The sequence below is a fragment of the Leiobunum rupestre genome, chromosome 4 (genome assembly GCF_980474605.1).
Source record: "Leiobunum rupestre chromosome 4, qqLeiRupe1.1.hap1, whole genome shotgun sequence".
NCBI classification, from domain to species: Eukaryota; Metazoa; Arthropoda; class Arachnida; order Opiliones; family Sclerosomatidae; genus Leiobunum; species Leiobunum rupestre.
In genome coordinates this window covers 57,692,557-57,718,840 of record NC_143387.1, presented here as the reverse complement: position 1 = coordinate 57,718,840, position 26,284 = coordinate 57,692,557, and the positions used below count along the sequence as shown (strand labels likewise).

General features: G+C 36.8%; 1 protein-coding gene across 2 annotated transcripts; it reads right to left on the bottom strand.

Moving 5' to 3' along the window:
- Positions 1-903: 903 nt before the first annotated feature.
- Positions 904-24,782, bottom strand: LOC149948438 (CD9 antigen-like). Of its 2 annotated transcripts, none has more exons than XM_090173475.1 (6): positions 24,410-24,782; positions 4,001-4,195; positions 3,826-3,900; positions 3,524-3,622; positions 3,163-3,459; positions 904-1,804 (listed from the first exon to the last, which is right to left on the bottom strand). In XM_090173475.1, the coding sequence occupies exons 1-6, from the start codon at positions 24,476-24,478 to the stop codon at positions 1,730-1,732; spliced, it is 810 nt and encodes a 269-aa protein (XP_090029601.1). In that variant the 5' UTR covers positions 24,479-24,782; the 3' UTR covers positions 904-1,729. The 2 variants fall into 2 exon arrangements, with proteins under 2 accessions (XP_090029601.1, XP_090029600.1); XM_090173474.1 differs by lacking the exon at positions 24,410-24,782 and adding an exon at positions 5,875-6,093.
- Between the last annotated feature and the right edge of the window lie 1,502 nt (positions 24,783-26,284).

Sequence of the window (26,284 nt, the reverse complement as noted above, 5' to 3'; positions counted from 1 at the left end):
AAGAGCAAGGGATTTCAAACCATTGGCTTTTCAAACTACAAACTGTTTGCTTACAATATTGGCTCCTGATTTGCTAAACACTCGCGCATGCGTCGCGAAAACCGGAAAGGTAACATTTTAATGGAAGTCGTCCAAACCCCCTTTTTTCGTCCCCTTCTTTCACTGGCTTATGTGAATCTCGATGTGGAATAAATGTGAGTTAAACGAAAATCGTCTACCAAAGGCTAGTGTCATATCCAGGAAGCGTTAGCTTCTATTATTAATCCAAGGTGGAAGCTTCGTGGATTGTCTAAGCTTTGGTTACAATTAAATAATTTTTGGTGAAAGTATCGGAGTACATAGTGACACGAGAGTGCTCAAGTTTAATTTTTATTTTTTGTTACAACATTGTAGATTTAAAGCACCCGTGTTTTTGTTTCTGTGTTGGCAAATATTCAAAAAATACGCTTTCAAAAACTGTTAACACGTAATATTTAACGAATTTCAAAAATGTGGGCTCAAATATCAATAGCAAAGTTGGTAGAATGCTGATCGAAGCATGCACGTTTATATTCATAATATCATAATGTTAATACGTGTATAATAAAAATGGTCTATCTAAATTTAAAATTAACATCAATACTCTTTGGTACGTATTTAATTGACGAGGAATTATCGTAGTATTAATTTTAATTACACAAACAATACGAAAATTGAAAAAAAAAACTACATACATAAAATTTTAAAATCGTTGATAAAAACAAGTCTACAGGATCAAATACTAAGTTTAAAATATAAATTCTTAAATGCCTTTCGGTGATCTAAATTTTTTTTGGTAAAGGTTGGGGGTGTGTCATAAAACCTTAAGGACTTAAGGAGTTTCTCAAATCACAAAAAAAAACTTGGCACAGTGTATGAACAACGTTAGAAAAAAAATGATCTTTATTGCTGGCACGGATTCAATATTTAGTCACGACACGCTTTATACAAGACAGTTTTTTAGGCTTCTTTTTGCTTATTTTTAAAATATTTTATTTTTGAAAATGCGAGGAACATTTAAGATAGGCCACACTATTTGCCCACATGGACCCCTTCAAGCGCAGGGCTTTTTTGTATATGTTTTTTTAACTCTATTTAACACCAATGGCACAAACTGTCATATTGGCACAATCTGCGATATTTACACTTATAAATACTCGTCTCGAATAAATGGCGTTCGCTATATATATGTGTAATCCGTCAAAATATTACGCTAAAGTTTATGGAAATTGGTTATATCGTAAGAAAAACAATCGTGAAAGGTGGGAATATTTTATAGTTTAAAAATATATGGCTAAATAAGAACTCTAAAAAAATGTTATCTTGAGATGGAATTAATTTTTTTTGTTTAAGATGAATAATTACGCGTTTTCGTGAGATTCGAGAACAGGGTTTCATCAATTATTTTTGGGGTTGAGATAATGAAAGGGATGATTAAAAAAAACAAATATTCTCAACATTAAATTTTTGCCCCCCGTTTCTCCCGCCTTTGATGTAGTTTGCTTTTGGTCCTTTTTTTTTACAAACAATTTGCGACCATAAAATAATTTTCTGTATCTTCAACTGGCGAATAAGGCGTTCAATAGACTCCATAAAAATAAGTTCTTTTTGCAACAATTATTTTGAAAGAGTTATCATTTTTTGGACCATTTACAAGCCTTTGTCAATGTAATTTCTAAAATAGCGCAGTTTTCCTCAATTGGAATATTCTTTAAGCCTTGTAAGAGTTTCCTTCGCTGTCTCGAATTCCGCAGCACAAAATGATGGAAAATATCAAAGACAAAATCTGCAAAGATAGGTTTTATTACAATATTGATAAAATTAGCGAATAAGTAGATCAGTCCATTACGAAAAGGGATAATAAAGCTAAACCCTAAACAAATTTGAAGAAATTACTAATAGCTCGTAGCGATAGGTCTTCGAGCGAACAAAAAGACGCGAAACTCGGACCAAATAGGTCTTCGAGTGAAAAACTAAATGAAATAAAATAGCCAGAAATTCCAATAGTAGACCGGTTTCGTCCTATTTGGGACTCGTCAGTACCGTGCGGGAAATATGGCTCGCGACTATAACACCGAATAAAAATTTCAAAACGAGTTGCATAGCAACGGAAAGCCGAATAGGGGGAAAGTGGTGGAGATTAGTATATTGTAACGGACACCTGGGAAACGCCAGCAGCCCAGAAGGGGAATCCCGGGGACGATCGGCCGGGCCCCGGGGAAAACACAGCGAACCGGCCTGGAAGTCCCTGGGCCGACTATCTCCCCCAACTCTGACTCCCCCCGGTCGCTTCCGGGGAGTGGGGTATAAAAGCCCCTGTCGCCAGCCCATCATGGAGAGAAGCAGAGTGGGACTCGAGCGACCACTACAACCGACCACGATGTAGCCAGCCCCGACCAGAACTACCGCCGTCAGTCCAGGAACCACATCCGCCTGTCCAGCTATCAACTCCGCCGCCCGCTCGAGAGTCTCCGACCACGCCGTACCCGGGTCTTTTACAATTCTTGTATACTTAAGAACCAATAAAGTCTTCAAACCCAAATACACCGTTTCAATATACGCTATGTTAAGTTAAAAGGAACCAACTATGGACTGCATTGTTAAGGATGATAAAATTAGCGAATAAGTAGATTAGTCCATTATGAAAAGAGATAATAAAGCTAAACCCTAAACAAATTTGAAGTAGTTAGCCTACGCGATATAGTTAACCTGCTTTACTATTCGCCTACGCGATACAGTTAACCTGCTTTACTATTCGCCTACGCGATACAGTTAACCTGCTTTACTATTCGCCTACGCGATGTAGTTGGCCTACGCGATACAGTTAACTTGCTTTACTATTCGCCTACGCGATGTAGTTGGCCTACGCGATACAGTTAACCTGCTTTACTATTCGCCTACGCGATGTAGTTGGCCTGCTTTTCCGTTCGCCTACGCGATGTAGATGGCCTGTTTTTCCATTCGCTTGCGCGATGTAGATGGCCTGTTTTTCCGTTCGCGAGGAAGTTCGTAGTTGGCCCGCGATGATGAGTGCGATTACTGTTGGCCTACCCCGAGTCGATTATGGTCAAATTGGAGCTAAAACTCTCGCGGAATCGTCAAGGAGTGGTGAAAGGTTTTACGTTCATTGAAGAGGGTACAAACCTGCGCGATGGCCAGTCCGATGATGACTCCTATGACGACGGTCAAATGTCGTTCAATGTACGCTTGTAACTTAATCGAGCAGCCTTCCGAGTGGATCCCGTTGAACGTCAGCCCGGCAAAGGCCAACTTGCGCAAACTGTCGCAGACGTTCACGTCCGTCGAGGAACAGCAACTCCTGGGCACTGAGTACACGCCGACGTTTCCCAGCACTCGCCCGATGCCCAAGTCCAACTTTTCCCCGGCTCCCGTTTTGACTCGAGACCAATCGGCGGGAGATTCCACTCCGCAGCATTTCAACTAAAGACGAATCGAAAATCAGTCATCCTCTATTTTGAAAGAAAGGCGGTTGGCGAAAACTTACGTCGCGTTGCAATAAGTCCACGGTTTCTCTGGCCACTTTGTCGGTTTGGTACTGTTCGTAAACGAGAGTCTTGACGTGCGCGGCGATCATTGACTTGGTCTGAAACGCAAAATGGAAGATTACCGTTATTTTTCGCTGGAAGGTTATTTAGCCTTAAAGGCCGACTACATAGTTATTCGGTTTACTCTGTCTTTCACTGGTTGCTTGCATAGCACATGTGTCTTTCAGCGAGCCAACTTCCAGTGAAATACAGAGTAAACCGAATAATTATGTAGTCGGCCTTTAAGAAAACTTGTAGTTACTTCGTCTTTGTGCAGATAGGCCCATACGCCACCGGTCACTTCGGCAGTGAAGATAACCAATAAAAGTACGAAATACTATGATATAAAAGGGGTAAAAAGAAATTAGGTTATCTTTAGAAATGGTTTTTGTCGAAAGGCTAATTTTACGCCAACGTCCATTGTGCCTGTGACTTACCGTTCCGAGCATGCATTGACTCTCACGAAGGGCGCCGCAGCAGCCCAAGAATCCGACGATGGCCATGACGCCTCCCGCCGCGATTATGACGTATATAGCCGTGAAGAATGTACTGCTGTGGTCCGAGCCGTTCATGTAGAGGGCGCTGTTGAAATACAGCCATACTGCCACTGCCAGAACTCCGACTCCGGCGAGCTACGTCAAAAATAGGAACGGAATGGTCAATGCTTGTCCAGTTCACTTGAGTTTTGAAAACCCTAGTCTCATTTCCATAAAACCTTGTAGAGGTTAAAGGTAATAATGAAAGCCAACCACCCTCCTACCACTTGAATTATAGGCAATTGACTCTATAAAATACTACGTATGTGGTTATTTACTTTTGGGTATAGAGAGGCAGACGGTTGACCCGATTTTGCATGAACCAGGGAGGCTCAATAATGGATTATCTGGCAAATCTGCCAACCTAGTTGCCTGGATAAATAGTGGATTTTTGATCAAAATCCTACTCGTTTAACGGTTATAGTTTTATACAAACCATTATAAATAGTTAATGAACTATATCTCATTAAGTTTGAAAATAGTTCAGTTAAGGACTTACTATATTTTGAAATATACTATCTTCATGTAGGCTACCGTAGCTATATTTTGAAAATCAACTTTATGGGTGACGCTTCAGAATTTTTAAAATCAGAGAATAAATAAGTTTGCAAGTCCTACTTAAGTAGCACTATGTTGTCTTAGTGAGTATTTGGCCTGTTTAGCTAGGAATTTATAAAAAGGTCTATTAAAGTCGCTCGATTACTCGCGTACTAAAGTGGTGCCTAGCTGATTATTATTATTCTGTTTATACCAGGACGGTGTAATGTGGCGAAATATTGGTCATCGTTGTAGACATTGTAAAAGTGGAGCAATTTGAAAGAAATTTTTAAATTAGCTATCCGTGTACTATGTAAGGCGGTTCAAATTTTAAATTTTCATCTGCTAGGTAATCGAGGTTCAAGTTTATGGAACATTTTCAGAAATTTGGCTGATTGACCACAGAATATTTTATAATTCCTTTTAAGGAATTATAGGAAATTTATCAGATAAATATAGGAAAATATAGTAAGAAAATTGGAGAAAAAAAAGGAAAATATAGGAAGAAAATTGGGATAAAATTAATTATACAATAAGAGAAAACGGTGGCCAAAATTGTTTAAAGGGGGTTTAACCTCCAAAATAAAGTGGATAACCGATAGAAATAGTTGAAAACTATCGGCGAACAGTGTTGGAAATAAGCATCTTTAAAAACTAGGACGTTTTAAAGACTTCTAAGAGTAAAAATATCAACTATTTTAATTTCTTCTGACTTTTAAATACAAATATAGGGTATTATAGGAAATTTTATGAAATTATAGGAAAAAATGAAGGACGTGAAATTATAGGAAAATATAGGAACTGTAGTTTTAATATGGACAAAACCAGTTTAATTTGAAAGCGGTTATGACCCTTATATGGAAAACGTAATAATGCATTTTCTAAAAGGTGTAATTGCGAAACAGGGTGGTTTCGCGTACTCCTACATTAACGGCATATTTGGGCGGTGAGATGGAAATTTCATTACAGCCTGAACCTGGTCGACCTTTTCCTAAAACCCTTTTAACAGTTGGGGTCATACGACCCGTAAAAAAAAATATATTTTTGGACGCTGTCAATTACGTGCCACGGTTAAAAACAAAGAGATCCGGGTCAGCGACGGGACGCGAGAAGCGAATCAATAACGCGGGCGAGAAGGAAACGGCGTGTACAGAAAATAAAGTACAGGAGCCGAATAAACGGGGCAATTGAGCCCCAAGGTCGTCGATAGGGGTACGAAGTGGACGGTGGCTACTCACGGTGGTGCTGAGGAAGAAAAGGATGGCTCCGGCGCACGTCCCTCGATCGCGGCGCTCTTCCCACGTCCGCGCCTTGCCCATGACGCTGCCACTTGGTCTCGCGAGCTGAGAGAGCGCGTTTTTTGGAAAGTCAACAAGTGACAAAATTAACTAGTACATAGCGAGGATGTCTGCGCGCGAGTTTTCTCCGGATCTCTCTTCCTAACTGGCAAGCGCTTTACTTTTCGCGGGTTGCTTTTAGTTTTTACGAGCCTACTCCCCGATTTATGATCAAAATCCGAGACCGCGACTTCGCGCTAGCCAAAAAGGAGTCCCTTTCCATTAGTCAATTATACTAAAGGAAGTTTTAAGGCGTCATTCACGTGACCCTCGTGTACGTTTGCCCCTTTCGTCTCGCGGATAGCGTCGCGGAGGAACGCCGGGCTGCCAGCCAAGAGCGCGCGCGCGTAGATAGCCATTCTAGGATCCAAATTATAGGACGAAATTATCAATTTAAGGGAATTTTATGATGTTAAAATATTGAAATACGCGAGTTTTATAGCGTCTATTTATAAGTTGTTGGAACAATTTAAGCTCGTAAAAGAAAAATTATAATCTTGGTAATTTCAATTTTGGAGAGGGTCATTGCTTTACGATAAAAATTACCAATTAAATATATTTCTTGTTGTTGCGTAAATTTTTCAAAATTTTATCTAGTGTGTAAACATTTTAACATTTTATCTAGTGTGTAAACATTTTAACATTTTATCTAGTGTGTAAACATTTCAAAATTTTATAAAAAAAAATTAGTTAGGCCATTGTATTTTTTGCGTCGACGCGTTTTTACGGTAGTGAAAACTAGCTCTTATTCTTGCCATTCCTCTTCTATACTCTAAACCGAGTGAATACGGTATATGCCTATTAGCGCAGTTCCCAAAATCGCTGCTTACAAAAGCGCAATTTCCCGATAGGTTAGGTTGGGTTGGGTAGTGGTGAAATCCCTATATTGAATAATATTTCTAAATTTATTGCATTCTAAAAACTGAGTATAGTTAATTTTTGGAAATATAATAAGGGATTAAAATCTGAAATGTGTTTGACTCTTTGTTCTCTTACGTTAAAAGGAACCACCTATGGACTGCAATGCAAAGGATTAATTTAATTTAGTTTTTCACTTGAAAATCTATTTGGTCCCTCGAGTTTTCGCGTCTTTTTGTTTGCTCGAAGACTTATCGGTACGAGCTATTTGTAAGTTTTTAAATTTTTTCAAATTTGTTTAGCGTTTAGCTTTTTATCCCTTTTCATAATGGACTAATCTATACTTAAAAATACTTAATACTTAATCTATACTCATTCTTTGTTCTCTTATACGAAACTGTGGCCGTGGAAGACCGCATGAGGAACTGCGCTCTTGGGAAGCTGCGCTTTCGGGAACTGCTCTTTTGAGAACTGTGCAAATGGGAATGGACATAAATCGGGAATACTGGTACCAATATTGTACCTTTTAGCCTTATTATATTTGTGTATTTGCGAAGAATTATCCGCGTTGTTTTGCTATGTTTCGTTTCCACGTTCACTCGTCCGACCAAGGCTTAGGGCGTGTTTGGCAAATTGTTAGCGGTCTTCTCTCCGCTTAATTTATTACAACGATCTCGATGACAGTTTTTGTTTGATTAGCGTACGCGTGTTTTTCCCCTTCCTTCTTCAGATTGCTAGCTCAGTATCGTCTAGGCAAATAATTTGACGAAATATTTGAACAAGTTTTTTTTCGTCGATTTCTATACAGTGTATGATTAAAGATGGGGAACGCCACGTGCATTTTGGAATATTGCCCACTATTGTACCCACTATTTGGAGGACGAGGGGGGAGGGGGGGGGTGCGATGGCTTAAATTAAAATGTACCGTTGACTATTCGAAATAAATAAATTATTTCCGACTGGATTTTGAGGCTGCGCTGGGACTGGGCGCGTAACAAGAGAAAAAGTTCAAAGTTTCAGCGCCAGCGTGATAAGATTAAGAGGGATTTTTGGGAATGCTCGTTGATATATTTAGGAGCAATATCCCCTTTCCACAGAGCAGCCAAACCAAAACAGAAGTACATTAACTGAAAATTTGCGGATTCTTTAAATAAAGTAGTTTTTCGAATTTAATAAAAATTTAAACCATTCCCTGAGCGCGTAATGAAATTGGCCAATATCACATATTTCTTCCCAACACGTTTGGAAAGAAAAATAGCTATTTAACAATGCTAAAACTATTAAATCACGGAAATTAGTGACTTTCTGAGACTATTACATCGCGAAAATTAGTGATTTTCTAAAACTATTACATCTCAAAAATTAGCGATTTTAACTATTACATCTCGAAAATTAGTGATGTTCTAAAACTATTACACCGCAAAAATTAGTGACTTTCTAAAACTATTACATCGCGAAAATTAGTGACTTTCTAGAACTATTACATCACGAAAATTAGTGACGTTCTAGAACTATTACATCGCGAAAATTAGTGACTTTCTAGAACTATTACATCACGAAAATTAGTGACTTTCTGAGACTATTACATCGCGAAAATTAGTGACTTTCTAAGACTATTACATCTCGAAAATTAGTGATTTTCTAAAACTATTACACCTCGAAAATTAGTGATTTTCTAAAACTATTACACCTCGAAAATTAGTGATTTTCTAAAACTATTACACCTCGAAAATTAGTGATTTTCTAAAACTATTACATCTCGAAAATTAGTGACTTTCTAAGACTATTACATCTCGAAAATTAGTGATTTTCTAAAACTATTACACCGCAAAAATTAGTGACTTACTAAAACTATTACACCTCGAAAATTAGTGATTTTCTAAAACTATTACCCCGCAAAAATTAGTGACTTTCTAAAACTATTACATCGCGAAAATTAGTGATTTTCTAAAACTATTACACCTCTAAAATTAGTGATTTTCTAAAACTATTACATCTCGAAAATTAGTGATTTTCTAAAACTATTACACCGCAAAAATTAGTGATTTTCTAAAACTATTACATCGCGAAAATTAGTGATTTTCTAAAACTATTACATCACGAACATTAGTAACTTTCTAAACACCCTGACAAACTAAAAACCAAATATTATCGCCCCATTCCCAAAAAAGCTAATCTAATAGATGGCAACAATTTTCGGCCAATCTCTATTCTTCCATTTATTTCTAAACTTTTGGATAAGACTCAATAATAGACTATTATTATAAATACGATATTTTATCTCAATTTTGGTTCCGTGAAAGAGTTTTTACGATCAATGCCACAATACAATAATATCTTAAATTGTCTAGATAAAAGTCGGTTACGCGTTGGTTTCTTTGGATTTACGTAAGGCGTTTGATTCTATCGCGCACAAAAATATAATTTCAAAGCTAAGTGCTATCTATGGCTATCAGGGGGAAAGTCTAGGGACTGGATTAAGAGTTACATGGCAAATATAGTTTGCGTAACAAAACTGAATAATGAACTATCCGAGGAAAACATTCTGCTAAATGGTATTCCACGAGGCGAAGTGATATCACAATTATTATTCAGTTTGTATATAAACGATCTCACTTAAATTATCAAAAAGGTCTTATTCTCATACGCAGACACTTTAATTTTATCGTATAAACTACGTAATAACTAATAAGCGAAACGAACAATTTATTAGCTAAAATTAATGATTAGCTTAAAGCCAATTGTTTAAGCTTCAGCCGAGGGACAAGTCACTTCCATTTTGGGTGCGTCTTAATCATAGTAAAATGATTAAATCAGGGTAATCAAGATTAAAAAATCTAATCACTATTTAATCAATCTAATCACGATTTAAACGAGATTTAATCATTCTAATCATGATCTAATCTTTTTAATCAGATTTAATCATTTTAATCACGATTTAATCATTTTAATCACGATTTAATTATTTCAATCACAATTTAATCATTTCAATCATGATTTAATCAATATAATCGGTTGAATCGAGATTTTATAATTAAAATCAAAACTAAAGTACGATAATTTAATATTAATTATTAATATTGATGGTTCTATCGCAATTGCGTTTGATTCTCGTTCTAATTTCTAATCGCGATTTAAGCATACTAATCACGATTTAATCATTTTAATCGGATTTAATCTTTTGAGGGGTGCGTCGTTAATCAAGGAAGTGACCTGCCCCTCGGTTTAAGCCTGAATAAATCCCAATATATTGTATTTAGTAACAGGGTTGTCCGATATAAATTAACTTGATTTAAATCAATTTTTATACAGTATTTTTGAAAAAGAAAAAACCTCGCCAATTGCTATAATTTAGGTTTAAATATAATCTTTCTTGTACTTCCCCCTAATGTTGCATTGGATTCTACCTGTGGCTGGGGATTACGCCGAATTTGTTTTGTAAAGTACCAAAATAGGTTTTAAAAATATAAACTTCTATATGATTATTAGCTTAAATTTAATAAATTCATTATACATAGATTAAGTCTTTAAAAATTAAAACATATTTGTTTTAGGTAAAATTATGATACTTAATTAGTTACTTACTAGTTTAATGTATACTTAATTATATAAAACTTTTAAACTCTGTTGTTGAGAAAATTAATATAATATATAAACATTTTGCATTTAAAAGGAAACTTAAAATTTTAATGTTGACTCAATAATGAGATGTTAACATCTGAGTATTAAAATAAGCTCTCAAATAATTTATCCGTGTTTCTTGTTTGTTAAAGTTTCTTTGTTTCGATTCTACACGCAATATTATATTTTGTAATTTAATTATTCGCATTAAAACTTAGCCACCTTTCTGATGTCGCCTTCTTATAATGAAGGACCCAATAAATTTGATTTGAACTATTACATCGCGAAAATTAGCAACTTTTTAAAACTATTACCTCTCATAATAGCAAAAATTAGTGACTTTCTAAAACTATTACATCGCGAAAATTAGTGACTTTCTAAAACTATTACATCGCGAAAATTAGTGACTTTCTAAAACTATTACATCGCGAAAATTAGTGACTTTCTAAAACTATTACATCGCGAAAATTAGTGACTTTCTAAAACTATTACATCGCGAAAATTAGTGACTTTCTAAAACTATTAACATCGCGAAAATTAGTGACTTTCTAAAACTATTACATCGCGAAAATTAGTGACTTTCTAAAACTATTACATCGCGAAAATTAGTGATTTTCTAAAACTATTACCCCGCAAAAATTAGTGACTTTCTAAAACTATTACATCGCGAAAATTAGTGACTTTCTAAAACTATTACATCGCGAAAATTAGTGACTTTCTAAAACTATTACATCGCGAAAATTAGTGACTTTCTAAAACTATTACATCGCGAAAATTAGTGACTTTCTAAAACTATTAACATCGCGAAAATTAGTGACTTTCTAAAACTATTACATCGCGAAAATTAGTGACTTTCTAAAACTATTACATCGCGAAAATTAGTGATTTTCTAAAACTATTACCCCGCAAAAATTAGTGACTTTCTAAAACTATTACATCGCGAAAATTAGTGACTTTCTAAAACTATTACATCGCGAAAATTAGTGACTTTCTAAAACTATTACATCGCGAAAATTAGTGACTTTCTAAAACTATTACATTGCGAAAATAAGATTAGATCTGATGTACGTTTCCGTGGTTTGGCAGGAAAGTCACGCTAACTTCCGCATCGATTCTCCGAAGGAACATGGGTTATTTTGTATGGTGTAGATGGATTTTTCTTTGAACTTCCGGTAGTACTTAAATAAAGCTCCTAGATAAGGATTTAGCATCCAAAATGGCACTTCTGTGACTTCTGTTCTGTTGGTTGTAAATACTATTCTTCATCATTGATGTCCTAGTTATTAACCCTTCAGTCCTATTTGTCCACTAACGAACCAATTACTATATACACGATCTTCCTAAGTGATGAGGCCTACTAAATTCCAATTAGCCATTTCAGTTTACATACAGCCACATAGCGGCCGACACGAGAGCAGGGCCCCCACTCAAATCTTAAATTTTTTTATAGGAAAAATAGGATTATTTTTCTAAAAATATAGGACTTTATAGGACTATTTTTACAAAATTATAGGACTTTATAGGACTATTTTTACAAAATTATAGGATTTTATAGGACTATATATGCTATTTAATTTACTAACTTAATGTATTTAAAAACAAAATCTATATTTAGAGAAATAAGTCTTTGATTTTCACTTCAAAAATTGAAACTATTTAACCATTTTATCACAAAAATATACTAGTAGCTAACCATGTTAACAATAACAAAAGTATTAACTAGAATGACTTGGTATAGGAATTTATCCTATAGCTAAGTCTAGCAATTTGACTGAGTGGCTGAATTTAAAATGGGCAAATTATCAAAATTATAGGATTTTATAGGACTTTTGAGGGATTTTGCTAAAAATATAGGATGTTATAGGACATTTTTGAAAATATAGGATTTTATAGGAATTATAGGACCTCTGGGGGCCCTACGAAAAGCTCATCATTGTCCGTCCGCTTCGTGATTTATAGCCTGCTTAGTGGATGAACAATTCGTTAGTGGCTCTCTATTTAAACCGAAAAGGCTAATTCAGAGTGGTAGGTGCAGGAGTTAATAATAAAAGTATCCATCAAGACCATTAAATTAAGCAGGACGTAGATAATACGTCACTCATGCTTTTCCGATTGGGAAAAAAAAGCATACCTGCAGCATGGAAACCGCACTATTTTTTCTGCCCAAAATGTTTCAAGATAATAACCAGGGAAATTACACGAAACATTTATAGGAAAAATAGGAAATTTCAACGCGAATTATAAGAAAATATAGGATATAAAATGACTAAAATAAAGGAAAATATAGGAAACACCATAGGTAAAATAGAGGGAAATGTAAAAATAGGCCAAATAAAGTAAAATATAGGATATATATGGGTACACGACGACGAAAGGTTTTTGGGTTATACTACACGAAGAAACAAAAGTTATTATTCTTGTGTTTTATGACAACTCTTGTTTGGTGGAAATTCAAATTAAAATTGAAAATCAAAATAAGTACAACCAGTAAAATGAATGAAAACTGGTGAAATTATAGGAAATAAGGTAAAATTAAAGGAATTTATAGGAAGGCATTGAAAATATAGGAAATAAGGTAAAATTAAAGGAATTTATAGGAAGGCATTGAAAATATAGGAAATAAGGTAAAATTAAAGGAATTTATAGGAAGGCATTGAAAATATAGGAAATAAGGTAAAATTAAAGGAATTTATAGGAAGGCATTGAAAATATAGGAAATAAGGTAAAATTAAAGGAATTTATAGGAAGGCATTGAAAATATAGGAAGTCTGGTCACCCTATAAGAGGAATACTTCTGTAGTAAGAGATATATTATATACTTTTGAATATATTCATATATAGCCAGCTATTTTGATACGCATCAACTACGTTGGAATTTGTGGTTAGCCTTTGGTTTCCTCGTACTCGCATTTCCGAGTAGGGTTTTTATAGTTTTGTTGTTATAGTCGTTGCTATTATGCAAAGGTCGTAGCTGACAACAATGACACGGACACATTCCAACTAACGACAATTAACGACTCGAGAGAACTTTTCGAAATTAAAACGCGTATTTTTACCCACATTTGGTATAACGCGTAACTAATTTATTTGCTACTCGGATCCTTAATTAGGAGGGCAATTAATTACGAAAATGGCTCTTAAAAGGGTGGAGGCGGGTCCCGCCCAATCCCAGTGCGCTCCACCTATATCGCACGAATAAATGAGTCGAGATATAAATAAAATAACCACTAATAGTGGAAGTATAAGATCAACGAATTTCTGGAAGAGCAGTTCACTCTAGTCATACCTCCTAAAGTTGTTAATTTTCCGGAAAAATTAAATGCGGAAAAATAACAAATTAAAACATATATTACTTTTTAAGGGTTTTTATTCTAGACTACTCTAGACAGGATTCGTACAAAATTTCCGGAATTAAATTCCCTGATAATTCCAGGTTTTCCCTGACCAAATTGCCAAATTTTCCCTGACCATTTTTGTAGAATAAGGTAAAAATATTTATTATGAATTTTTAATACATCTTTCAAAAATTTATTTGACCGATTTTTTTGGGGTCATTTTAAATTTCCCTTACTTTTTTGGACCATTTTAAAATTCCTTGGCTTTCCCCTGACCTTCATTTTGGAATCATTATGAAATTCCCTGACCTTTCTGAATCATTTTCAAATTCCCTGACCTTTCTGAATCATTTTCAAATTCCCTGACTTTTCCCTGACCTTTCTGAATCATTTTAAAATTCCCTGACTTTTCCCTGACCTTTTTAAATCATTTTCAAATTCCCTGACCTTTTTGAATCATTTTAAAGAGCCACGAGCTCGAAATCTTCTATATTTTTAAAACAAAATCTTTAATTATAACGAACCATGGACCAAAAATATTTTAACCTATTTCATGGTCTAATTTAGTGAAAATTTTCAAATTAGAATTGAGTGCTCTCTCTTCTCTAATGCAGCATTCTCTCTCTTCACTAATTCATCATTCTCTCTCGTCAATAATTCATCATTCTCTCTCGTCAATAATTCAGCGCTCTCTCTTCAATAATTCATCATTCTCTCTCGTCAATAATTCAGCGCTCTCTCTTCAATAATTCAGGGTTCCCTCTTCATTAATTCAGGGCTCTCTCTTCACTAATTCTGCGCTCTCTCTTCACTAATTCAGGGCTCTCTTTTCACTAATTCAGCGCTCGCTCATCAGTAATTCATCGCTCTCTCTTCACTAATTCAGCGTACTCTCTTTTCACTAATTCAGCGTACTCTCTTTTCACTAATTCAGCGTACTCTCTTTTCACTAATTCAGCGTACTCTCTTTACTAATCCAGCGCTCTCTCTTCACTAATTCTGCGCTCTCTCTTTACTAATTCTGCGCTCTCTCTTTACTAATTCTGCGCTCTCTCTTCACTAATTCAGCGCTCTCTCTTCACTAATGCAGCGCTCTCTCTTCACAAATTCAGCGCTCTCTCTTAAGAAATTCAGCGCTCTCTCTTAAGAAATTCAGCGCTCTCTCTTAAGAAATTCAGCGCTCTCTCTTAAGAAATTCAGCGCTCTCTCTTAAGAAATTCAGCGCTCTCTCTTCAGAAATTCAGCGCTCTCTCTTCAGAAATTCAGCGCTCTCTCTTCAGAAATTCAGCGCTCTCTCTTCAGAAATTCAGCGCTCTCTCTTCAGAAATTCAGCGCTCTCTCTTCAGAAATTCAGCGCTCTCTCTTCAGAAATTCAGCGCTCTCTCTTCAGAAATTCAGCGCTCTCTCTTCAGAAATTCAGCGCTCTCTCTTCAGAAATTCAGCGCTCTCTCTTCAGAAATTCAGCGCTCTCTTCAGAAATTCAACGCTCTCTCTTCAGAAATTCAGCGCTCTCTCTTCAGAAATTCAGCGCTCTCTCTTCAGAAATTCAGCGCTCTCTCTTCAGAAATTCAGCGCTCTCTCTTCAGAAATTCAGCGCTCTCTCTTCAGAAATTCAGCGCTCTCTCTTCAGAAATTCAGCGCTCTCTCTTCAGAAATTCAGCGCTCTCTCTTCAGAAATTCAGCGCTCTCTCTTCAGAAATTCAGCGCTCTCTCTTCAGAAATTCAGCGTTCTCTCTTCAGAAATTCAGCGCTCTCTCTTCAGAAATTCAGCGCTCTCTCTTCAGAAATTCAGCGCTCTCTCTTCAGAAATTCAGCGCTCTCTCTTCAGAAATTCAGCGCTCTCTCTTCAGAAATTCAGCGCTCTCTCTTCAGAAATTCAGCGCTCTCTCTTCAGAAATTCAGCGCTCTCTTCAGAAATTCAGCGCTCTCTCTTCAGAAATTCAGCGCTCTCTCTTCAGAAATTCAGCGCTCTCTCTTCAGAAATTCAGCGCTCTCTCTTCACTAATTCTGCGCTCTCTTTTTACTAATCCAGCAGTCTCTTCGCTAATTCAGCGCTCTCTCTTCACTAATTCAGGGCTCTCTTTTCACTAATGCAGCGTTCTCTCTCTTCACTAATTCATCGCTCTCTCTTCAGTAATTCAGCGCTCTCTCTTCAGTAATTCAGCGCTCTCTCTTCAGTAATTCAGCGCTCTCTCTTCAGTAATTCAGCGCTTTCTTCAAAAATTCAGCGCTTTCTTCAAAAATTCAGCACTCTCTCTTCAGAAATTCAGCGCTCTCTCTTCAGAAATTCAGCGCTCTCTCTCTTCACTAATTCAGCGCTCTCTCTCTTCACTAATTCAGCGCTCTCTCTTCACTAATTCAGCGCTCACTCTCTTCACTAATTCAGCGCTCTCTCTCTTCACTAATTCAGCTCTCTCTCTCTTCACTAATTCAGCGCTCTCTCTCTTCACTAATTCAGCGCTCTCTCTCTCTTCACTAATTCAGCGCTCTCTCTCTCTTCACTAATTCAGCGCTCTCTCTTCACTAATTCAGCGCTCTCACTTCACTAATTCAGCGCTCTCACTTCACTAATTCAGCGCTCTCACTTCACTAATTCAGCGCTCTCACTTCACTAATTCAGCGCTCTCACTTCACTAATTCAGCGCTCTCACTTCACTAATTCAGCGCTCTCACTTCACTAATTCAGCGCTCTCACTTCACTAATTCAGCGCTCTCACTTCACTAATTCAGCGCTCTCACTTCACTAATTCAGCGCTCTCACTTCACTAATTCAGCGCTCTCACTTCACTAATTCAGCGCTCTCACTTCACTAATTCAGCGCTCTCTCACTTCACTAATTCAGCGCTCTCTCTCTTCACTAATTCGACGCTCTCTCTTCACTAATTCATCGCTCTCTCTTCACTAATTCATCGCTCTCTCTTCAGTAATTCATCGCTCTCTCTTCAGTAATTCAGCGCTCTCTCTCTTCAGTAATTCAGCGCTCTCTCTTCAGTAATTCAGCGCTCTCTCTTCAGTAATTCAGCGCTCTCTCTTCAGTAATTCAGCGCTCTCTCTCTTCAGTAATTCAGCGCTCTCTCTCTTCAGTAATTCAGCGCTCTCTCTCTTCAGTAATTCAGCGCTCTCTCTCTTCAGTAATTCAGCGCTCTCTCTCTTCAGTAATTCAGCGCTCTCTCTCTTCAGTAATTCAGCGCTCTCTCTCTTCAGTAATTCAGCGCTCTCTCTCTTCAGTAATTCAGCGCTCTCTCTCTTCAGTAATTCAGCGCTCTCTCTCTTCAGTAATTCAGCGCTCTCTCTCTTCAGTAATTCAGCGCTCTCTCTCTTCAGTAATTCAGCGCTCTCTCTCTTCAGTAATTCAGCGCTCTCTCTCTTCAGTAATTCAGCGCTCTCTCTCTTCAGTAATTCAGCGCTCTCTCTCTTCAGAAATTCAGCGCTCTCTCTTCAGAAATTCAGCGCTCTCTCTTCAGAAATTCAGCGCTCTCTCATCAGAAATTCAGCGCTCTCTTATCAGAAATTCAGCGCTCTCTCTTCACTAATTCAGCGCTCTCTCTTCACTATTTCACCGTTCTCTCTCTTCACTAATTCTGCGCTCTCTTTTCACTAATCCAGCGCTCTCTTCGCTAATTCAGCGCTCTCTCTTCACTATTTCACCGTTCTCTCTTTTCACTAATTCAGCGTACTCTCTTTTCACTAATGCAGCGATCTCTCTTTACTAATCCAGCACTCTCTCTTCACTAATTATGCGCTCTCTCTTCACTAATTCTGTGCTCTCTCTTCACTAATCCAGCGCTCTCTCTTCACTAAATCAGCGTACTCTCTTTTCACTAATGCAGCGATCTCTCTTTACTAATCCAGCGCTTTCTCTTCACTAATTCTGCGCTCTCTCTTCACTAATTCTGCGCTCTCTCTTCAATAATTCAGCGCTCTCTCTTCAATAATTCAGCGCTCTCTCTTCAATAATCCAGCGCTCTCTCTTCAATAATCCAGCGCTCTCTCTTCAATAATCCAGCGCTCTCTCTTCAATAATCCAGCGCTCTCTCTTCAATAATCCAGCGCTCTCTCTTCAATAATCCAGCGCTCTCTCTCTTCAATAATCCAGCGCTCTCTCTTCAATAATCCAGCGCTCTCTCTTCAATAATCCAGCGCTCTCTCTTCAATAATCCAGCGCTCTCTCTTCAATAATCCAGCGCTCTCTCTTCACTAATTCAGCGCTCTCTCTTCACTAATTCAGGGCTCTCTTTTCACTAATGCAGCTTTCTCTCTCTTCACTAATTCATCGCTCTCTCTTCAGTAATTCAGCGCTCTCTCTTCAGAAATTCAGCGCTCTATCTTCAGAAATTCAGCGCTCTCTCTTCAGAAATTCAGCGCTCTCTCTTCAGAAATTCAGCGCTCTCTCTTCAGAAATTCAGCGCTCTCTCTTCAGAAAATCAGCGCTCTCTCTTCAGAAATTCAGCGCTCTCTCTCTTCACTAATGCAGCGTTCTCTCTCTTCACTAATTCATCGCTCTCTCTTCAGAAATTCAGCGCTCTCTCTTCAGAAATTCAGCGCTCTCTCTTCACTAATTCGGCGCTCTCTCTCCACTAATTCAGCGCTCTCTCTTCACTAATTCAGCGCTCTCTCTCTTCACTAATGCAGCGTTCTCTCTCTTCACTAATTCATCGCTCTCTCTTCAGAAATTCAGCGCTCTCTCTTCACTAATTCGGCGCTCTCTCTTCACTAATTCGGCGCTCTCTCTCCACTAATTCAGCGCTCTCTCTTCACTAATTCAGCGCTCTCTCTTCAGAAATTCAGCGCTCTCTCTTCAGAAATTCAGCGCTCTCTCTTCAGAAATTCAGCGCTCTCTCTTCAGAAATTCAGCGCTCTCTCTTCACTAATTCAGCGCTCTCTCTTCACTAATCCAGCGCTCTCTCTTCACTAATCCAGCGCTCTCTCTTCACTAATCCAGCGCTCTCTCTTCACTAATCCAGCGCTCTCTCTTCACTAATCCAGCGCTCTCTCTTCACTAATTCGACGCTCTCTCTTCACTAGTTCAGCGCTCTCTCTCTTCACTAATTCAGCGCTCTCTCTTCACTAATTCAGGGCTCTCTTTTCACTAATGCAGCGTTCTCTCTCTTCACTAATTCATCGCTCTCTCTTCACTAATTCATCGCTCTCTCTTCACTAATTCATCGCTCTCTCTTCAGTAATTCATCGCTCTCTCTTCAGTAATTCATCGCTCTCTCTTCAGTAATTCATCGCTCTCTCTTCAGAAATTCAGCGCTCTCTCTTCAGAAATTCAGCGCTCTCTCTTCAGAAATTCAGCGCTCTCTCTTCAGAAATTCAGCGCTCTCTCTTCAGAAATTCAGCGCTCTCTCTCTTCACTAATGCAGCGTTCTCTCTCTTCACTAATTCATCGCTCTCTCTTCACTAATTCATCGCTCTCTCTTCAGAAATTCATCGCTCTCTCTTCAGAAATTCAGCGCTCTCTCTTCAGAAATTCAGCGCTCTCTCTTCAGAAATTCAGCGCTCTCTCTTCAGAAATTCAGCGCTCTCTCTTCAGAAATTCAGCGCTCTCTCTTCAGAAATTCAGCGCTCTCTCTTCACTAATTCGGCGCTCTCTCTCCACTAATTCAGCGCTCTCTCTCCACTAATTCAGCGCTCTCTCTTCACTAATTCAGCGCTCTCTCTCTTCACTAATTCAGCGCTCTCTCTCTTCACTAATTCAGCGCTCTCTCTCTTCACTAATGCAGCGTTCTCTCTCTTCACTAATTCATCGCTCTCTCTTCAGAAATTCAGCGCTCTCTCTTCAGAAATTCAGCGCTCTCTCTTCAGAAATTCAGCGCTCTCTCTTCACTAATTCGGCGCTCTCTCTCCACTAATTCAGCGCTCTCTCTTCACTAATTCAGCGCTCTCTCTCTTCACTAATTCGGCGCTCTCTCTTCAATAATTCAGTGCAGCAATAGCCTCTTGTATTTTTCACATTAGTGATTATATTTTCCCCCGGTTTGACGTCCAATACAAGCACACGTTGAGTTAACCAAATTTGAAAGCTTTCACGGAAATAGAATTGACGACAAAAATTATTATTTTAATCTATACTTCAGTAAAGGTTTCCTAAATTAAACTCACTAACGTTTCCCTGGCGTTTAAACTAATTTTTGCAATTCCCTGACGTTTAAACTAATTTTTGCAATTCCCTGGCGTTTAAACTAATTTTTAAATTATCTGACGATTATACTAATTTTTGAAATTCCCTGACTTTTCTCTGACGATTATGCTAATTTTTTTAATTCCCTGACGTTTATATCAATTTTTGAAATTCACTGACTTTTCCCTGCCATTTATATTAATTTTTGAAATTCCCTGACTTTTCCCTGCCGTTTATATTATTTTTTTAAGTTATCTGACTTTTCCCTGCCGTTTATATTAATTTTTGAAATTCCCTGACTTTTCTCTGACGATTATACTATTTTTTTAAATTCTCTGATGTTTAAATTAATTTTTGAAATTCACTGGTTTTTCCCTGACGTTTATATTAATTTTTGAAATTCACTGACTTTTTCCTGACGTTTATATTAATTTTGAAATTCCCTGACTTTCAGGGTTGGCCAAAAATCGGATTTTTTGCGGAAAAAATAAAAAAATCGAATTTATACGATTTTTTTAAAAATAACATGTCGGCGCCTTTTTAACCGCATTTGTGTACGAAATTGTCCGATGTGAGCCGTCAAATTTCTATGTGCAGTAAAACGATACTTTTGTTTATCCCTATAAATAAAAATTAAACTTTGAACTCTGATCCCTCACTCTGAAATGAGACTAATTACATAGCACACAACTTAAAATTTGATAAAATTCAATTTGGATAGTTGTAACTATAAATACTGCCGTATATACCGCTTACAACCTGTAAGTATTGCTTTGAAATTAAACTCGTACTGCAAAATCCAGCTCAACATGTGTCGCCAACTTTAATTTGATAACTACCGTAAATTTTTCGTCGGATAATAATCATGATTATTATCAAGCAACCCGGCTGACTTTTCCAGCTTCCGTGGCAAGCCTGTATTCCCTTTAAGCGTAATCTTGTTTACAATTTTGTAAGAAACGAATAATTATCGTGACTTAAATCTGAATCTTAGGGCTATTTTAATTTCAGTTTCCATTTAACACACAGTAAACTTTCGCGAAATAATCTATATTTGGGCAGAATAAAATTTGTCAGTGAATTGCATCACCGGAGAAATAATATTCTGGTCTTGAGTAATAACCGTACTTTCATCGGAGCCTTTTATATTGTATTGCGGTAACCCACCAAAAAAAAAACAGAAAGAGGTTTTTGAAAAGTGACGTAAATCATATGCTAGCCCCATCCACGCCCCCCCCCCCTCTCCCCCCATTTCCCCAATTCTGTCTTAAAGAGGGCGTTCAATGTTTAACGTTGTTCAAAATGAAACTAAAAATTTTCGAAATCGTGTTGGCATAGGTAGGAACCAATTAGGGACCATTTTAATAAAAACTTTCAACTTGAATTTTCATTAAGTAGGATATTTCTAAAACTGACTTATTTTTAATTTGCAAAAATATTTTATCACAAAAATGACCTATGTTTACTCAAAATTATATAGTTCAACTTTACGACAGGGAAGCTCCTTATGAATTTTACCGAATATTTCAAACTAGCCGAGCTAATGTAATAAATAGAGACTTGGCACTCCGTAGCTTTGGCCATGGCCGCCATTGTGGTCATATTTTTCTCCCCACGATAAAAACTATTGAAAAAAAAACTGTGACGTAGCACTGCCAAGTCCCTATTATAGCTATGAACGTAAATCAATACAATAGACCTTTATATAAATTCCTGGATAAACAGGCTAAACACTTTCACAAAGACAACATAGTGCTACTTCAGTAGGACTTGCAAACTTATATATTATCTGGTTTTAAAAATTCTGATGCGTCACCCATAAAGTTGATTTTCAAAATATAGCTAAGGTAGCCTACGAGAAGATAGTATATTTCGAAATATAGTAAGTTCATAACTGAACTATTTACAAAATTACGGAGATATAGTTAAATAACTATTTATAATGGTTTGTATAAAACTATAACCGTTAAATGGGTAGGAGTTTGATCAAAAATCCAGACAACTAGGTTGGCAGGTTTGCCAGATAATCCTTTTTGAGCCTCCCTGTTCATGAAAAATCGGGTCAAACCTTCTGTCTCTCTATACCGAGGGGTCGGACACTTGCCATTATTTTGTACGGGATTTTGGGATTTCGTAGAGATTTTGCCGATTTTATCATTACTTTTTGAAGTGATTTTGGGATTTCAATGTTAATTTACCATAGAGAGAGTTAAAAGATTTTGAGATTTTAGACAAAGTGTACGGGATTTTGGTATATGTCCGACCCCTCGCTCTATACACAAAAGTAAATAACCATATAAGTAGTATTTTATAGAATGGTCTGTTCTGGTTCAATATTACAAGCTGATGGTACTTTTCAACAAATTGACTACATATAGGGTGGTTTAGGGACCTCGAAAAAAAGTAGGGGCGTTTAGGTATTTTAGGGACCTGGTGGGAGCCCTGCATTGGTTTCCTAAAGCTGACGACTTCCGACAGGGTTCGTACAAAATTTCCAAATTAAATTCCCTGACATTTGTTTTCCCTGACCAAATTGCCACATTTTCCCTAACCATTTTTGAAGAATAAATTAATTTTTTGAGGTAAAATACTTGAAAAATATTTATTACGTACATCTTTCAAAAAATATTTTGCCCGATTTTTTTTGGGGTCATTTTAAAATTTCCTTACTTTTTTGGACCATTTTCAAATTTCCTGACCTTTTGGAAACATTTTAAAATTCCCTGACTTTTCGAGGTTTTCCAGGTCATGTACGCGATTTAAACACATGCCGGTGACGTATTCCCCCAAACCCCCCTCAAAATTCGACCATGCTAGTCGTAGAAATAAAAGGTTTGACGTAAGCAGCTTTTCGCGGTATCCGTTAGCGCTTTTCCATCTATGACATCAGCTCGCTTTCTGTAATAATTTAAATCATTTTTGAAAAACCGGTTTGTAATTGCGTAGCCTACGAGTTCTAAGTTTCGCGTAATTTGTCGGCCTTCTGGGCTGACGAATCTTTTACGCGTTATTTCGAATATTTTAGGCTTATTGTCATATAAGCAGGCTTTCAAAGAATTTCGCGTACTTCTGCGAAGTTTTAGTTTCGTATCGCATTCTTCGGAGTTGACTGATAATGGGTCGATCCACTTAACTTTTAGTATAAACATATATACGAGATGAGAATGTTTTAATTATAATATACGTATACTAAATTATACGACTACACCGTTTTCCGATCGGGCGTGGGCGGCGAAATTATTGAAATATTTTTCCACCAAAATGCGATCTCAACGACAGCGCGAATAATTAGTAAACGTACCATCTCATTATAATACGTTATAATAATTTTACAGGGATGCCATAACGGAAGGCCTAAATAGTCGGGGAATTTTAAAAGCTGATGATAAAGAAATCAGGGAAATTAATTGGGAAATTTGGCTAATTAATTTGATATTGTTGAGTTTACAGCGATGCCATAAATAGTCGGCAGGGTTGCCACACAATTTTGAGATTTAAATTCCCTGACCATTTTAAGAGATTTTCCCGTACTTTTTAAGGCCAAAATTTATATTTTATCAGTAGTTAATAAATTTAAATGGATTTATATTTAAGTAAAAAGGTTATGACAATGTTGAAAAATTTAGCCAAACTTTCAAGGAAATAAATGATAATCATAGAATTTGTCATAGATATTTTACCTTCAAAACGTGTCAAGATAAAATTGAATTCCCTGACTTTTTAACAATTTTTAAAATTCCCCGACCTTTTGGGCCATTTTTTTAAATTCCCTGACGTTTCCCTAACGTGTGGCAACCCTGTTCGGGAAATTTTAAAAACGTATGAAAAGTAAATCAGATAATTTATTCAGCTGGTATTTTAAATCTATAGGAATGGTCCGGGGAAACCTGGATAAGTAAGGGAATTTTAATTGTCAAATGTTGTGGCAATCCCGTATCAAACAAAAGTTTGGTTTATTTTGTTTAAAAAATAGTGATCTGGTGCTTAATGCGTCTGAACACTAATAAGGCTTTGAAGCACATTAGGAACTGAAAACTAAATTATATTGTGGATGTACTGTCATGTTTCAAAATGATCTGATATTTTCTTTATCTTCAGCTAAAGTTGGTATGAAAATAAATTGATTTTAAAGTTTGAAATGAATCGTTTTTTTCAATAACAATGCCATATTTCGAAAAACTCATCTGTTAACGTTAAAAGTGGTTTGGCACAGGATTGTTTTAGCTAAAATTTTAAACGTTATCGGGGTCAATCTTTGGGCGATGTCATGGCAACTATAGCCCAGAAAAAAATTGTTCCATTATTGTACGGTTCATCACAGTCTAATTAGTCTTGCAAGGTTTGTTAAGTCGCGATCCTAGATCTTTTTGGGCGTACCGTAAATATTTATAAAACGAGGCTCGGCTCCGGGACCGGGATAAATATTGAGCATCTTTACGTAAGTATCGATGGGTTTATCTTAAGATTTAGAAGCAAAAATGTACAAGTATCAACTTACCCATAAAATCAAGTTGAAGATTATCACGAGATACTTCATACACGAGAAACACCCTTTCATGTCACACATGTTTGCTGGTTTCTTCTGTGAACTTTCGCTTTATTTGGGAATGGCTAACGAAAGCTTTGACAGAAATTATTATTACCGTTGGACCGCGTTGGTCAGATCCTCCCAACGGTATTTTTCAAAACTGTCTCCTTACCCGAAGATAATACAGTCTAAGGTCTTAACAGCTCGAAACAGATATTTACTTTTAGAGCGGCTTTAGTGACTCTACTGGATACTTCTAATTGTGTAGGTTAGTGAGGCGAAAAACAGTCGTAAGCTAAAAAGGGAAAACGCTACGAATCTTTAGCTCTATTTCTATGGCTGTCTCTCCTCTCATTTCGCCAGAACGGAGTTCTCTAACGGAGAGTTTCACCCCGCTGAAAATTCCGTAGTAGTACTATTATTGGTAGGAAATATACTAAATAATTTCCGGATTCAACGCTTAACGAAATAACCTAGAAAATTATATCGTGTTTATATTTTTAGACTGATAACATTTAAAATGATTAAAACTTAGTTTTATATGATTTCTACGTCGCCGCGCGGTTTATGTGTAAAATTAATTTTCATTCGTTTATTTTAATAATCGGTCGTTTAAAAATGCCCCCGACGGCCCGAAATGAATAACGGGGTCTTCCACCGTAGTATATCCCCTGTGGTTAAAATACTGTAATTTGGAATTATAGGAGCTCGGTGGAATGTGTTTAGTAGGTTAACTCTATTGAGTCACTGAAAGGCTGCGCTCCAATGGGCAAAAGCCTTTCGTGAAGCTCGGTGAAAGTTGCAGAATTTCTTTCTATTTTGATCATAGGCCTATATATCGTGTTCGCAGAGAATGATCATTCTGAGCGAGGACTCTCCTGTCTTGGCTCATTCGCGGCTTGCCAAATTAAAAAGTAAAACCGGAATGAAATGAGTGATTATAATTTCCGTTGAACATGACGAAATTTATCAACCGTGACCCAATTTTTTACTTCCACAAATTGATCAACGTGACTAAATCTATTTTCTTTTAGTATTTTTCGATTTCCGATGGCTCGTTTATTTTCCGCGGTTACATAACGTGGGAAACATAGATGGCGCTGTTGCTTGTCAGTTGCCAAGGCTTACAGAAAATTTGCGTTACAGGCTTTATTTGATGTTTCCAGATTGGTTTCACTTTATGATACCATTACATTTATATATCAGAATACAATTTTACTACAAACAAATAGTAGCGTAGTTAAATTATTGAAATTAAAGAAATTTTATTTTAATACGTGTACTTCGGTTTCTGTTTCATGAGTTTACGATATCACAAACAGAACTGACTAAAAAAGTACACTTCACTGAAGTGTTTTGTACTTTGACTAAGTTTAGGGCGGCGAAAAAGGACCGTTCCCATTTTGGTTTTAGGGGGTTGTAGCTTTTTTCAACGATATGATCATATGAACGGTATAAACAAGACGAAAGGAAAATATTTTTATGAGAAACCAAATCAGAATTTAACCATTCATGACCGAAAAATTGCCTTAAATTGTAATTAATTAATAAATAATGAAAAAGAGTATTGGATTGGTAAATAATTTTTCCAAGACTTAGAGTAAATAGTATATTTCCAGACAATAAAATTAGACAATTTCATTTATTTATTTAATAAATTTCTTTATTTATTTAATAAATGTGCTTTTGTGTCAATAGTGACTGTATTTCACTTTAATTCAAAAAATGGTCTACTAATGGCCTATTAATTTAGCGTATTTACTACGGTGGAATATCAGTGTCAAACACAACTCACGACCTGCACCTAGCGGTGGTGTGCGGCATTACTCTCAAAATTCAATACCA

Bases quoted from the DNA above. Each gene is read 5' to 3' on its own strand.
- LOC149948438 (XM_090173474.1), bottom strand. From the start codon at position 5,955: ATGGGCAAGGCGCGGACGTGGGAAGAGCGCCGCGATCGAGGGACGTGC. The intron at 3,901-4,000 runs GTAAGTCACAGG...TTTATATCATAG, and splicing joins GTCAATGCATGCTCGGAACG to TATTTCGTACTTTTATTGGT. The intron at 3,460-3,523 runs GTAAGTTTTCGC...ATTCGTCTTTAG, and splicing joins TGGACTTATTGCAACGCGAC to TTGAAATGCTGCGGAGTGGA.